At 33.7% G+C, this 14,341-nt stretch overlaps 1 protein-coding gene across 2 annotated transcripts in view; it reads left to right on the top strand.

Moving 5' to 3' along the window:
- Window positions 1–3,824: 3,824 nt before the first annotated feature.
- Window positions 3,825–14,341, top strand: part of LOC128232946 (uncharacterized) — a 12,402-nt gene continuing 1,885 nt past the window's right edge. Inside the window, exons 1-7 of one of the 2 annotated variants that reach the window (XM_052946766.1) lie at window positions 3,825–4,013; window positions 5,287–5,487; window positions 5,873–5,953; window positions 6,540–6,635; window positions 6,919–7,035; window positions 12,871–12,996; window positions 13,709–13,899. In XM_052946766.1, coding sequence (XP_052802726.1) covers window positions 3,896–4,013; window positions 5,287–5,487; window positions 5,873–5,953; window positions 6,540–6,635; window positions 6,919–7,035; window positions 12,871–12,996; window positions 13,709–13,893 — 924 coding nt within the window. In that variant the 5' untranslated portion in view covers window positions 3,825–3,895 and the 3' untranslated portion in view covers window positions 13,894–13,899. Of the gene's footprint in view, window positions 4,014–5,286; window positions 5,488–5,872; window positions 5,954–6,539; window positions 6,636–6,918; window positions 7,036–12,870; window positions 12,997–13,708; window positions 13,966–14,341 lie in introns of those variants that run through there. The other variant, XM_052946757.1, reaches the window with a different exon arrangement.

The following is a 14,341-nucleotide window of genomic DNA, read 5'->3' as shown; positions in this document are numbered from 1 at the left end:
TTCATGTTATTGAGATATTGAGATGCACACTTTCTATTTTGTATTGAATAATTAATAAAATCCCTAGAATAACATTGTATTCCTCTTGATTGCTTTTACTTCAATACATACTGCAAAAATGGTGCCATCATCAATGCAAAACAAACTAAGTGCAACCACTACCCTTGACAGTATTATGAGTTTTTGTTGTTTACCATATACTGAGGAACATTACCTGCCTACAAACTATGAGATCTTTGATTCAATCCTAAACTACTTTTGTGATTTTCCACATCAACACTCAGTAATGTTGACTTGGGAAACAAGACAGTTTATAAACCAAACATATACCTTATGTCCATAAGTATTTTACTGTATATAAACATATCAAATTAATAAATTCACAAGTGGACAAGAAATCAGAACAAAAATCACATTACATAAATACCGTAAGAGAAACATCATTCAACAGATTACAAAATCAAAATATTTTTTAAGTTACTAATGTTTAAAAAAAGAACCTTTAATGTCTCTTCATTACAATTTAAACAGTTGAAATTGTTCAAAATATTTATAAAAGAAAAAAATAACAGTATTTAATAACCAAAAGTTCATTAAAAATGAAATGGTAAGCATTTTGACACTTGTGAAGACAAAAATAACAAAAAATGTTTAAATAATAATTGTTTTGGATAACTAACACATCCAGGGTATTTATATTGAAATCTGGCTATGAGGGCTGCTCTTGCCCTCTGGGCATTGGGGTCAAATGGCCGCAAGTATGGTGGTGCATTTCCTGGTGCAACTTGAATCTGTTTATCAAACTGCACCCCTCCATCAATGCACAATAATGTTGTGCAGCAAAATCCTCCTGTTTTATGAAGGCATCTGTTTCAAAATAAATGATGTTGTTTAAATATAGAAAAAAATGTTCATTGGAAAATAACATATTACAGATGAAATGCCTTATGGCTTTCTTTAATATGCTTCCAGGTGAACTAAAGAATTTTATCAAAGAAATATATTTTTATAGGATATTTTACTATTTGGATGTTTATAACGCAATTCCACTACATTACATAAGAATTAAAACTATTGGTACAAAATTTCAAGAGAGCAGCAAAATTATATTATTCAAAAGACTTGCTAACTAGCTTTCCATTATGATTTAGTTACATTGAACAGGAATGGTTTATAAAAAAAAACCTGTTGAACATAAAAATAGCCTGCTTGACTATTCCACAAGTTTTAATGTAATTCATTGAAAGACTGTATGTCAATTCTTAACTGAAAAAAGTTATTTAATTCATTTCATGAATAAGAATGTTCCTAATTGTCTAAATTGGCTTTGCTTTTATAGGTATAACAACTATTTAGTAAGCCTGTCATAAAGTTGAATACATTACTGAAAGAAGACAATGGAATGTGCACATAAACATCGCCATTGTTGCTCACAAAACAGTATCCACAACTTCAAAGTGGAACCCATCCAGGCTATTTATATTAACTTAAATTAATATTTTCTATGAAATATTTATGATTAACAATTACACTGCCCATGCTTAGAGCCTATCTTTTCTTGACGAGAAAGAACATAATTAGTAGGAAAATGTATAGGATTTTTCAAGATCCCATATCACATATTAAATTTATATATATATATTTCGAATGTCTGTTAAAAAAAGTTTGATACATCTTTAAAATTTCATTTTCATGCAACACCAAAAAATAAATTAATTGAAATCATTAAATGATCAACATAAATTTTTACTTACTTTCCAAACTGATAGTATCATACACATACAGAGCTTCTGGAGATGCCATGAACAAGTCCACCCTCACTTTAGAATTCCCCTTTCGCCAAGAACTGCGGTGTTATGAGGAGCTTCCGGTACAACAAAGAACCAAACAATTTGATATAAAATTACACTTCTTTTTGAAAAATACATATATAAAATGAAGGTAATATGTATTTATCAAATTTTGAACTAGACATACAGTATTGTTTGTTTCAGTTAAAGACATTCAATAAGTTCCACCGAGTCAGCACCAAAAGAAATGTTTCACGAGTGGCTTTCTACAAGTGTAATATTTACCTTTTGTTGTCACAAGATGATTTATATTGCAATCTTACACTGAAAAAACAACAAGTTTTATGCTTATCGATAGCTTACCTGATAACCACATTAAATTTTAGCCAAATGACATCATACTGCAAACTAAACTAAATGACATCGTTGCGTTTCCTTCCCGGCATTAAATGTTTGTATTAATGTATCATCGTATGCATTTTTAAAATAAAACGGTAGAATTTGGAATGAAAGGAGAATATGAGGTTGATTACAGAAGAGGTTGGAAGTAATCAAGGCAACAACGCTTGTGTAGCAACAAAGTTTTTGGAAGAAAAGCGCAATAATAAGCGAAAACCCTACCTGAGTGACTCCATTTGTATCAATTACCGGTAAAATGATGTTTACCTATGACAGGCTATGTGCCATTGCGGCAAGAGCCGAGACTATAATATTTCCAGTACACAGCACATTTCAGTTTGTAGATTATAAGTTGCAAATAAATGAATGTCATGCAATATCACATATTGGGGATTAAATGACACCCAAAAGAAATAAAGCACAAACACTATTACAAACAACTTTTTTTTTTAAATCTCAAAACCTCGTTTCCTTTCATCCGGATAGAGAGAATATTCGGATAAAAATTTTAATTTCACATTACGTTGATACAAACAATCCACAGTCTTTCAATACACGTTTAAACCATGATTTAATATCTACGATGTGCTCCTCCGATGCTTTTGTTTTCAAATCAGTTGGAAAAGCAAGTTATGTGAAAGTTTGTAAAACAACAGTTTCAAGCGTTGACACATCCAAGGTGAAGGTCAGATCTGAGAAAAGGAGGCTATCGTGAAAGAACTTAATTCATGCTATAGAAACGAGCTATTGAAACGATTACTGTACCATCAGATTTTATCTCATCAAATATAAACATTTTTTACCTTTGTCATCGCTGGAATGGCATGAATTCGCATGTTATTTGGTTTAATGTCGTCTTGAGTGAGGTCGTGCAAATCAATTATTGGCTGTCTGGATAGCCTGTACTTTAGTTTTACCTCACTATCGTTCAAATTATTAACAAATCTACTCTATCGCGAAAATTATGGGGTTGACGATGTCGGGGATTTCATCCGTCGGCCATATTTACGTTTTTCATAACAAACTTACGGATGCTTTTTCTAACGTAGTTTTACGTAAAAACTTACGTGCATACGTACGTACGAACTATTTAGTAGAACGCAGTTACGCTGAAAAATTGTGCGTACGCAAAAACTTACGGAAATATTGGAGTTACGCTTACGTAAGTCCGTTAGTAAAACGGGGCCCAGGAACCGTTTAAGATATGCAAATAAAAATTGGTGCAAATGTTGCCGGAGACAAAACTTATATGTTCAGCAAGGTCCAAATCTCTTTATTACTGTTCAAATTTTGCTTTTAGACTGACAGACTGACGTTCGCTCTTTTTCGTAGTTTGTTATGACCTTATAAATGATTGAGATAATATATCGTAAAGATCGTGATATTGTCAGATTTATACATTTGATAGTCAATGAAAAGCTTAAAAAGATAAAAAAAAAATATGGTTGAATGTGGTGTACGTTTCTGAAGTTAATAAAATAATGTCAAAGTAATGAAGAAGCGTAAGATTTGTATCGCAAATAATGTATATGTTATAATGAGAGTTAAATGCATTGATAATGACGAATGTTTCCTTTTATCTTTGGTCAATACGTTATACAAGTGATAAACATCTCGTAAGCGGCTGCTTATCTTACACTGGTCGACATTTTCGTAAGACTTCTAATTTAAGTTATAATCACAGAGAATCTTGAAACTAATTAACGATGGCTCGTTTGTGGTATTTTGTTTGCGTTTGTTTTCTGTGGCAGCAGCCTTCACAAGGAATGTCTGATGGTTATTTGGTAGATATAATCAACAGGCTTGAGGCTTTAGAAAAGGAAGGTAAAGTCGCACATTTCATAACATTTTATTTGATTGACATTTCAATAATACTTCACTTAACACTTATTCGAAATTCCATTGTGTGTGTCCTTATACGAGCGCATATACAAGGGCGACACGTAAATGAAAAATGTCTTCAATACGGCTTAAGTGGCGTTTAGATCAGAGAATCGAATGGTATTTGTACTTATGGATAAATCAAAAGGGGCAAGTGTGAGGCTGAGCTGTTTGCAGTGATTCCAATATTTACTAATGACGATAGGTTGATCTTTGTGCAATGTTTGGGGTCAATAAGAGAGGTGTCTCTAGTTTCGGATACGTTTGGCTATGACTCGTCAACCTTTTAACAGGCATTTGTGGCTACTGGCATTGGTCTTTCAGTTTTCAGTGGCATCAAATTAAGCGATGGTCTGGAGGCAGTTGAAGTTTTTGCCATAAACCAGAATTGTAAAAAGCTATCAAATCGAATTGGCAATTATTCAACCTCACAATTTAAATACTGATGTGACAATATTCAATTACATGTAGAAGTGAAGCATTCACGTTTTTTCCTTTAATATGCTTTTTAGAAAAGACAACAAATTAAGCAAATTCAGTACAAAAAAGTGCATTCCTCCGTTGATCATTATGAATAACAAACTTAACGAGGTCATCCCAGTATATTCCTGTACTATGCAAGCATATCTAGGTAATCAATATAATGATCTAAATATGAACAATTTGATTATTTTTAATATTATCATGTTTTGGTGCTTTTTGGCTTCGCAGCGACTCGCTCCAGCTTCTGTACATCCCAAAAATGAACTATGACATATACTTATACTTATACTTATGACAATTATGCTGACATTTGATGCCTGATTGGGCATCTTATATAATTCATTTAATAATTGCTATAATGTTATTGATAACTACATCAGTACAATTCCTGTTATGTTTCAGACTAGTTTTCTAACAATTTAACCATTTAATAGGTACAATTTCGTATCACTGCGCACACTCAGAGACCCCAAAACGCAGTACATTTATTTAATTTTTGTTCTGATAAACGAAAACACAGACCAGTATATTTACATAAAAAATGCAGAAACAATATAAGTAGGCAAGAGTTTAAACATAAACCCTGTCATTCACATTACTTGCGAATTAAGTTTTATTGATTAAAAAATTAATATATCCACATGGATTTTTCTGGGCTGAGCTTTTTTGTTAAAATGCATTGTGTATTTAAAGCTCTCAATGATTTTACACACACACACACATATATATATAGGTCAGCTACAGAGGGAACACATTTCTAAGCAGGATAAAAGGATATATGAACTGGAACGAGAAATACAACTTCTGAGGTCCAAGGAGGAAGAAAAGGAAGAAATCGTAATAAACAGCTTCCAGAAAAATGTGGACAGTGACTCTGAGGACATTGTTGACCAACATCACATAAACATTGGCAACTGGCAACAAGCTGAACGTGGTAATAACATTATTCTGTTTCTATACATGTAATAACGACAACTTACGAGCAACGGAACCTTTACCAATTAAATAAAAACTATCGCCTAAATTTGTAATTTAAACCAGAGGAGGCCATATGACCAATATATAAGATTATCAATTTCTTACCAAATATCTCTTGCAGATTGCTTAAGAATCCACGATGGCCCTAAAATTGTATGCGTATACAATACTTGTATTTTCTAACGTTATGTTTCTACTTTGACTGTTGAATTAATCTGTTAAGCAACATCATTCCCTTCCAAATGATACAAAATAATATGGGGTCACCGGGCATTCAAAAAACTAAGATACTTGCGCCTGGGATACCTTTAATGGTAACAAAACTCAGTTGTTGTATTCAGATGAGGACCTTGTCGATGCGCACCACAATGGTATACCACATGGATTTGGGAAGCTAAAGTTGGCGGATCCACAAATGCACGGTAATGTAGACAAGAAGGTGTTACATTGATCTATGTGGATCCTTATCTTTCAATGTTGCATTTGGAAGTTTTAAGCATGCTCAGTCCTTATCTGGGCCACATTTGACATATTAATCTATTTAAGTTCGCACTGCTTTGAGCTGATATCGACACCATTATACCGTTTCCATTTATATACCAGTCGGAATAGCTTTGATGTATGACCTTTTTATGTTATAAATAGTTTTACCTATCTATTGAGAAGTATGAAAAGGACAAAAGAATAAACATTTGCCCCTGACTGTCAATTGCAATGGCCTATCTAGGAATAATCTACAATGATTGCATTCAGTAAATGGTTGTACATATGCCTCCTCGGCACCCCAGCGTATCATAACCTATATGATCACATAGAGTATAGTACACTGGGTGCCGAGGATGGTACATATGCGGAAAACTACTAGGTCCTGCTTAGTTTTTGCATTTCTTTCAAAATATTAAACTTGTTTTGGCGAAAACAATAAAAATGCACGCTAAAGTAATTTAAAGTTGTAACTGAAATTACAAACGTTGACTATTTTTGCAATCGAGACTGTTACTCCTTCAGATGAAGACATAGTTGACGAACACCATAACAATATACCACACGGATTTGGGAAACAAAAACATGTCCAAGGAGGCAAGAGTATTACACCAAGGAAAGGTAGTTTTCTTATGCTATTCTTGCCAGTGTACTATCATGTTCATTAAACCAGTAAACATACGCTAGAATTATCCACCGTTCGGTAATCAAAACGTTAGTTAAAAAAGTGTTCTTAGAATTCTTGTCCTAAGGATTGATTTTGTTCATTTGATTAACTATGCACAAAAGATAAAGTTACACATGTATGTGGATATAGGTGCAAAGTTCACCTGTCCATCACCAAACACAATATTCAAATCTTCACAGGGAATACAATTTGCAACAAATATTGCATTTTATGTAGGAAAGAGGTTCGCCCTGGATGACGAGACTGTCGCCTTTCATGCCACTTTATCCGGGGCCGCAAGGAACTACCATATCAACCAGAAAATCGTCTTCGATGACGAGCTTCTCAACCTTGGTAATCTCACATTATAACACTAGTTAATGGAGTAATAATTTGAATCATATGTATACCACTTCGTGAGTTTTCCAAACGCATCGTAGATTATTATCAACACCAAATCTTATTTGATAAATCTATTGTCGATACTTATACTTAAAGCACGGGTCATTTCTCAGTTTCGGCTTCCTTGACATTTAATTCTATCGAAAATTAACCATATGCAAATCTTGGGTCATACCCGAAGACATAACATTCCCCCTTCCTCTCCTCTGCGACATTATGTCGGTTTCGCCATATCAGTTAATGTTTTGTCAATCCAATGTACACTGACAGTAAATAAAAACGCACTCTTACAAATTCCTATAAGTATTTGTGAAGGCGTTTCATTTTCATAAATTTTATACATAACATTATATAAGTTTATTGGGAAAACATATACAGTAGGCATAAGCCCATGAGTACAGTATACATGTGTACAAATACAATGGTTAGTACATTCATATGGTTAGCGATGAGTAGTATGTACATGTAGTAAGATACAGCAAAAGGAGAGTAACTTGCAATACAATAAATGAACACACACACACACACACACACACACACACACACACACACACACATATATATATATATATATATATATATATATATATATATATATATATATATATATATATATATATATATATATATATATTACTAATTGTAAAAAAAGTAAATTTCTTGCAGCAAATGCTTTATGACAAAATGTTGCTAATTTTTTCAAAACAACACAACTTTCTGATTGTAATAAATCTTTGAACTTTATAACATTAGAGTTGGTACGGTAATATCTGTTTATTAGTGTTTGTCTTAGTTCTATGAAACATTCACATTCGAAAATAAAGTGAAATTCATCTTCTAAAGAGTTACAAAATAAACAGACTCTTTCATTAACTGGTATAGGTGTAGGTTTGTTCCATCGACCTGTTTCTATACAAAGTCTATGTGACGAAACACGTAATTTAGTTAGTGAGATTCTATACTTTTCATTGCAAACAATATCTAAATATGGTTGAAATTTAAAATCAGCAAACAGTCTATACGTTAATGCTCTACTTGAACTTTCTATATCTGCATTCCATTCTTGCTTATATTGATCACTTATTCTTTGTTTAACATGATATAAAAACAAATTTACATTTCCTACGGTCTGGAATATCCAAGCATCGTTAAGTCCTAATCGTTGTAATATGTTTCTAACATGCTTTGCCCAAGATGGCTTATTTGGATATATATCTAGGTCATTTAACATCATATTATATACAAGTTTAGCATACTTAATATCCGATGTACATATAATCTTAGTCCAGTATCTAATGACATTGTACATAGTTCTATTTTTACATGCCATCTTGCCCAGTTCACCATAAACAAAGACATTTTGCGTCTGCAATTTGACTCAAAGTAAATGCTTATACAATCTAAGGTATAATCTCTCTAAGACTGGTGCATTTGAATATCCCCAGATTTCACTACCATAACATATCACTGGGTCGATAAGTTTATCAAATAAATCTTATCTGTGACTTACAGAATTGTATGGGAATTTAACAAGATATGATTTCATCGTGTAAATTGCTTTCATGGCTTGACCAGCTATACTTTCAAAGGCCGTATTAAAAGATCCACCTGTGGTAAACAGAATTCCCAAATAATTGAATTTATGAACAATTTCAATTTCTTCAGTGTTATAAGTAAACATAATGTTACCTAATCTCCGCCCTCCTTTTTTAAATATCATGATTTTAGTTTTACTGACATTTACTTTTAGCTTCCATCTATTACAATATTCTTCAAGTATGAATAGACTAGTTTGAAGTTCCTTTTCCGTTTCAGAAAAAATACATATATCATCTGCATATAAAATGAGATATAGTTTTAACATACCAATATCAATGCCATCATGGCCTTTCATGATTAAAGTTTCTTCTAAGTCATTTAGATACATAGCAAATAAAAATGGGGAAATAAATGCTAGTTTTACAGTCAGATTGCAAAATATTTCACCTCGTGAACACCAAAAGTATACGCCACTCGTGAAACATAGCTTTTGGTGCCCTGGAGGTTGAAATATATTGCGATCTGACACTGAAAAAAATATTGTCCTCTATGTAAACACCATTTGTTTCGATCCATATGATGACGTTTTCCATGCTTAACTGACGTTTCAATCAGCTTCATCTCACGTGAGCCATTTTTTATATTAAATATTGTTTATTTCCATATTTAATGCTTATATTATGTGTTTGTAGGGAATGCTCATACAAAGCTGTGAAATGCTTTTCAATCAAGATTGCACCAAATTTTTATGATTTGCTACCGGCTTAATGTCTTAGACGTTGAGGTAAACAAACAAACAAATTACACTCATGGTTATGATTAGATACTTAGTACAACGAACTCATTTTAATCACACTTGTTCAGTCCACTCTCATATCATACAAGGTATGTTTGTGGAGCGTTTTCCTTGAGTATCGGTACAAATTGTGAATGTCATTTCTAGTAAAACTATGCAATTATTGTCTGGATGTTGCATTGCCAAGGCACGCCCAAACTATAAAAAGACTATAAAAAAGCTTGAACAAATTGCAGCCAAGTTACGACGGCAGTACATCGCAACTCACTCTATACAGACCGAAATATGACAAACAGTCTCCGGTCGGTATTAAAGTGATCTAACAACAAATGGATATTAACGATCCTGAAGGGTCTAAACACCAGATGGTCCAAAAATCGGCAAATACAGGATTTCCTCAAAACAAGCCTATAACTGTTAATGCGAGCTAGTTTGAGGCCGATATTATATCATTAAAATGAAAGCAACAGTCATGTTGCTGTCTCATCTCGGTTTACCCCTTTAAAAAAGCGCGTTATGGTTTCCCAGTTTAAATCATATCTGTTTATGAGAACAGAAACTTTTTTTAAAAACATAGTGGGATTAACGTGGTATTGTCCTTTCCGATAACTCGTTTATCTGCCCCTGAAATACACTTAAACCTGGAGATTAAGTCCCCTGGATAAATTTTGTAAATGCCATGCTTCAGTTCTGGCTTGGGTGTAGTCAAAGTTTCTTTCACGTTTCTTTGATTTTTTGGTGAAACTCAGTGCGGTCAACTGAGTCAATACTTGAGAATGTTCGTGAATCTCACAGTTGCCAGGTATCGGACAAAATGCCTATGGTAAATAAATTGTAATAATCCTTTCCGATGGCTCATTCATCTGCATTTGAAATACTCCAAGACACCAGAAGAAGAAAGGTTGGCACATATTGCAAATGTCCTGCATTACTTTTTGCTTGTTTGATGAAAACCCAATTAAAATTAAAGAAACAAAGAAGCATACAAGAAACATTGGCCAAACCCAAATAACTCAAATTTTAAACATGGCATTTGAAATATAAATCGTCACCTTAGTGCAAGAACTCAATATCTGCTTCTATTTCTATATGCAGTTATTGAGTTAAAGCACTAAGGTGACAAAATGTTATTACCCCCGGGGACTTAATCTCCCCGTTAAAGTGTAAATGTGTCGATTTGATACATCAGTAAGTAAGATTCAACTAGTCTAGCCCCTTTAAAGCCTCAAGCGTGAAAGTTGCTGTTTGGTTCATTATCTATACATTGCATCCAACTACAGTAACAGACGAAACATGCACATTGTTTAAACTTATGTATACAGGTCATGTATACTTTCCTATTTATGCTTGAGGAGTTGAGGTTTTGATGATGTGTTAGTTTATGCTAATTGTATTTCGATGATACTATCTAAATCGCAAGTCAGTACGATTCTATGTACTTGGATGCATACACAAGAAGGTCAAGATATTAAATCGACAAAGCAGTACAGGAAAAGCATAAGTGTTTATTCACGGCAGTTTATTTAAAGTCATGTGTTGCGAGCAGAGAGGAATTCGTGATTATAATTTTTTCTCACCTCAGATAAGTATATTCAATAATTTAACCATGCTAGAAATTCTTATCTTGCCCACGGGCGAAGATAAAATGCCCGTATGGAACTCCCTTTTATTAGTCGACACATTGTAATTACCTCCCTTGTTGAAGACTCGTCTGTAGCACCACGGAAACCTTGTCTTGTGGCACTAAGCACAAAAGAGTTCCAGCAAAAAAATACATTTTTACTTAATTTGGTTTAACTGAATAGGGAAAAGTATTTCTAGCATGGTCAACATTTTGGATCTACTTATCTGAGGTGGGAGAAAAGAATTTCAAGCATGGCAAAATATTTTGATCTACTTATCTGGGGTGGGAGAATTGTGTTATCAAACATATAAAACAGGCTTTACATTCGAACCCCGTTGGGTCAAACTCGCTTGACTCGAATTCATCGTTTAAAATGGAATGTACAGAAGCACGAACAACGCAATTTAAAGCGACAGTCCGCAAATCGGGCAAATTAGCCATGAAATAAAAAAAAAATCATCTATGTGTTGATAAGCATTCCTGACTGACGAATCCAAAAAAATTTTGGTTCAAATCGACCTAGAAATGAGTTTTTCGTGTCATTTTCAATATTTCTTCTTAACTATCGGCCCCCCGAGAGTTAACGGTTATATAAATAGAAAAAACAGTGGGATTCCAAAGTTCTTGCGCATGCGCAGGGCGATACTATTTCCCGGTCTCTCCTCGTAAAATCCGGTCTCATCCGGTCTCATAATTCCCGGTTCATAACTTATGGCCCCATGCAACGGATTGTGTTGCTGATGTTTATAACACGATTTTGACAATCTTATTTGTTTTTATATGTAACAAAATGCGTAAACATTATTATTATATATAAACATTATGTCTTAATTTATGCAATTTGTTATAGGTATACACTATTTATGCAATTCGTGTTAAAGGTGTAGAGAAAGATGCGATGCAGTACAAATGCTCATGTTTTTTGCATAAAAGATTGAGGACGCCTAGAGTATGAAGTAACTTAGAATTGCACCTTTTAAATTATGTTATGTTATGTTATTGTTCTTCCTTTTATGTTTACCCCCCCCCCCCCCCGACATAAAAATTTTTAAGCATAAATGATTACAATTGAAAAATTCCATGTTTGCATATCCGACTCATATCTGATTTACATGTAGTCAAGCATTGTTATTTTTTGTATTACTATTATCAATAGTATACTTATAACTGAATTTAATATGAAAAAAACACACACTCAATGTGTTTGTTATTCATGACATTAATTTCAGTACATGTGCATATTTCATTTTTTTATCTTTGCCTAAATTTATTTTATGTTTTATTGATATAAAATTTGAAATAAATAGTGACATAATTATCATCAAATATCTAATGTTTTAATCAACTGTAATCTTTTGTAATCCTATTACCCCCCGCGGTCATTAACACCTTTTTGATCACGCCCGATAGCTACTATAAAACAGAGACCGGAGGAGACCGGGACCGGATGAGACCGGGACCGGGAAATAGTATCGCCCCCAAGAGTAGTCGGAAAAACCGTAGACCTACTTTCTCTTTTGCCGTCTAAAAATAGCAACTTTCGGCAATTTTCAATTTGTTAAATCTAAGTTATTAAAGCGATTTTTAAAAAAAATAATTGCGGTTCAGTCGGTCTGAAACAATGTGGAACTTATTAAAAACTTTTGAAATACGGTTACTTTTGCGGACTGTCGCTTTAAGTGAGTATCTGTACGACTACACTTACAAGTTCAAAGCAAGATTTTGCCTACGACTATTACACTCAACTACAACTGTTGCATGTACCTGTAGACACATGTACAACTATGCGTTTTGTTTCGCAACCTCTCTTTTACTATTCACTATACAGGTGGTGGCTACAACTCACAAACAGGGGAGTTCACAGCGACCATGTCCGGGACGTACCTGTTCTCCACCTCAGTCATGTGTCTTGAAGGTCAAGGGGCGGAGATGCACGCCATCATTATGAAAAACGGCCAGTTCCGGATTTTTTGTTTTCGTAAAAGTCAATAAGAATTACTGATGGAAGTTAAATATATCACAATATGAAATTGTTTGTGTAGCAGTGAAAGATGTTTCTTTGGATCATAGTTGGTTCTTCAGAAAGAAATAGTCTTCTAGATGAGATGTATGCATGGTATATGTCAGTCTGGTACTCAACTTAAATTCAGTTTAACAGTACTGCGAAGTTTCAAACAAAAACAATGGTTATGTAGCATTCTACATGTAATGATTATCAAATGTTAAGAAGTTAGGCTGTTTCTGATACAACCAATATTTACAGATTACTCCCAGATAAGATTTACCACAATTAATAATATTGTTTTAATATTCCAAAAAGTATGAGTAAATGTCGAAAACAATGGTTTTCATGAAGGATATCGAGTTTAATTTGAAGAATTAATAAGAAACGAACATATATGGTATTTCTACCTTGTGAAACTATAGTAGACCACAGTAAATATTTAAGCATTCACCAATCATTTAATAATTTCTGCTATCAAATACACGGTTACAATTTTGTTATCAGTAATTGATATTTTCCATAAATGCATTATGTAGTAAAAAGTTAAAGGTTTATCCGTCAAAATTGATGTTGGTTATAAATGCTATGCATTGATTTTTAATTAGAGTGTCACTTTCTTAAATATTCCAATTAATTTGTAAGTTAAATTTGCTCGTAACAGGCGTTGAAATCGGTGCTGCATATGCAAACGGAATGGGAGGTAACAAAGAGCAAGGAAGCGTGACGGTTGCCATGAAGCTGGCCGTTGGTGACCAGGTGCACGTGCAAGTTGGACGTCATGACAACACAGGCGTCTGGGGTGATCGTTTGACAAGCTTCACTGGCGTACTTGTGATGTTTCTTTAACAATCTGTACGTTGAAACATGAAATACATTGTACAATCAGAGTGATTTTGAAGTATAAAACGTACGTTTCGAGTTTCTTTCTAATAGACAGTAGGGCAGGAAATGTCTTTTAAGGTTATATATCATAGTATAAAAGAGAGCGCCCAGCGGTTGTCAATCTCGTCCATTGTCAGGTATGGTCTGTAAAGTTTAACGTTAACAATTTTGCAATGTCTACAAAGACTAAAGAGAATATTGAGTGGACGCAGATTAGATTTTGAACATCTGCATCCGACGAATGCGACATCCAAGGCTATAATTCTTCCGGGTTGTTTTTCTTTGAACACAGGGGTTCTACCACAAGCCTAAATATGGCCGTCAAACCATGTTTCTTTCTGCTATTATATATATATATATATATATATATATATATATAGCGAGATAGATTCTAAAGTCATAATACGTGTGA

Source organism: Mya arenaria, chromosome 1 (assembly GCF_026914265.1).
Source record: "Mya arenaria isolate MELC-2E11 chromosome 1, ASM2691426v1".
In the NCBI taxonomy this organism is placed as follows: Eukaryota; Metazoa; Mollusca; class Bivalvia; order Myida; family Myidae; genus Mya; species Mya arenaria.
This window is presented reverse-complemented; position numbering and strand designations above follow the sequence as displayed.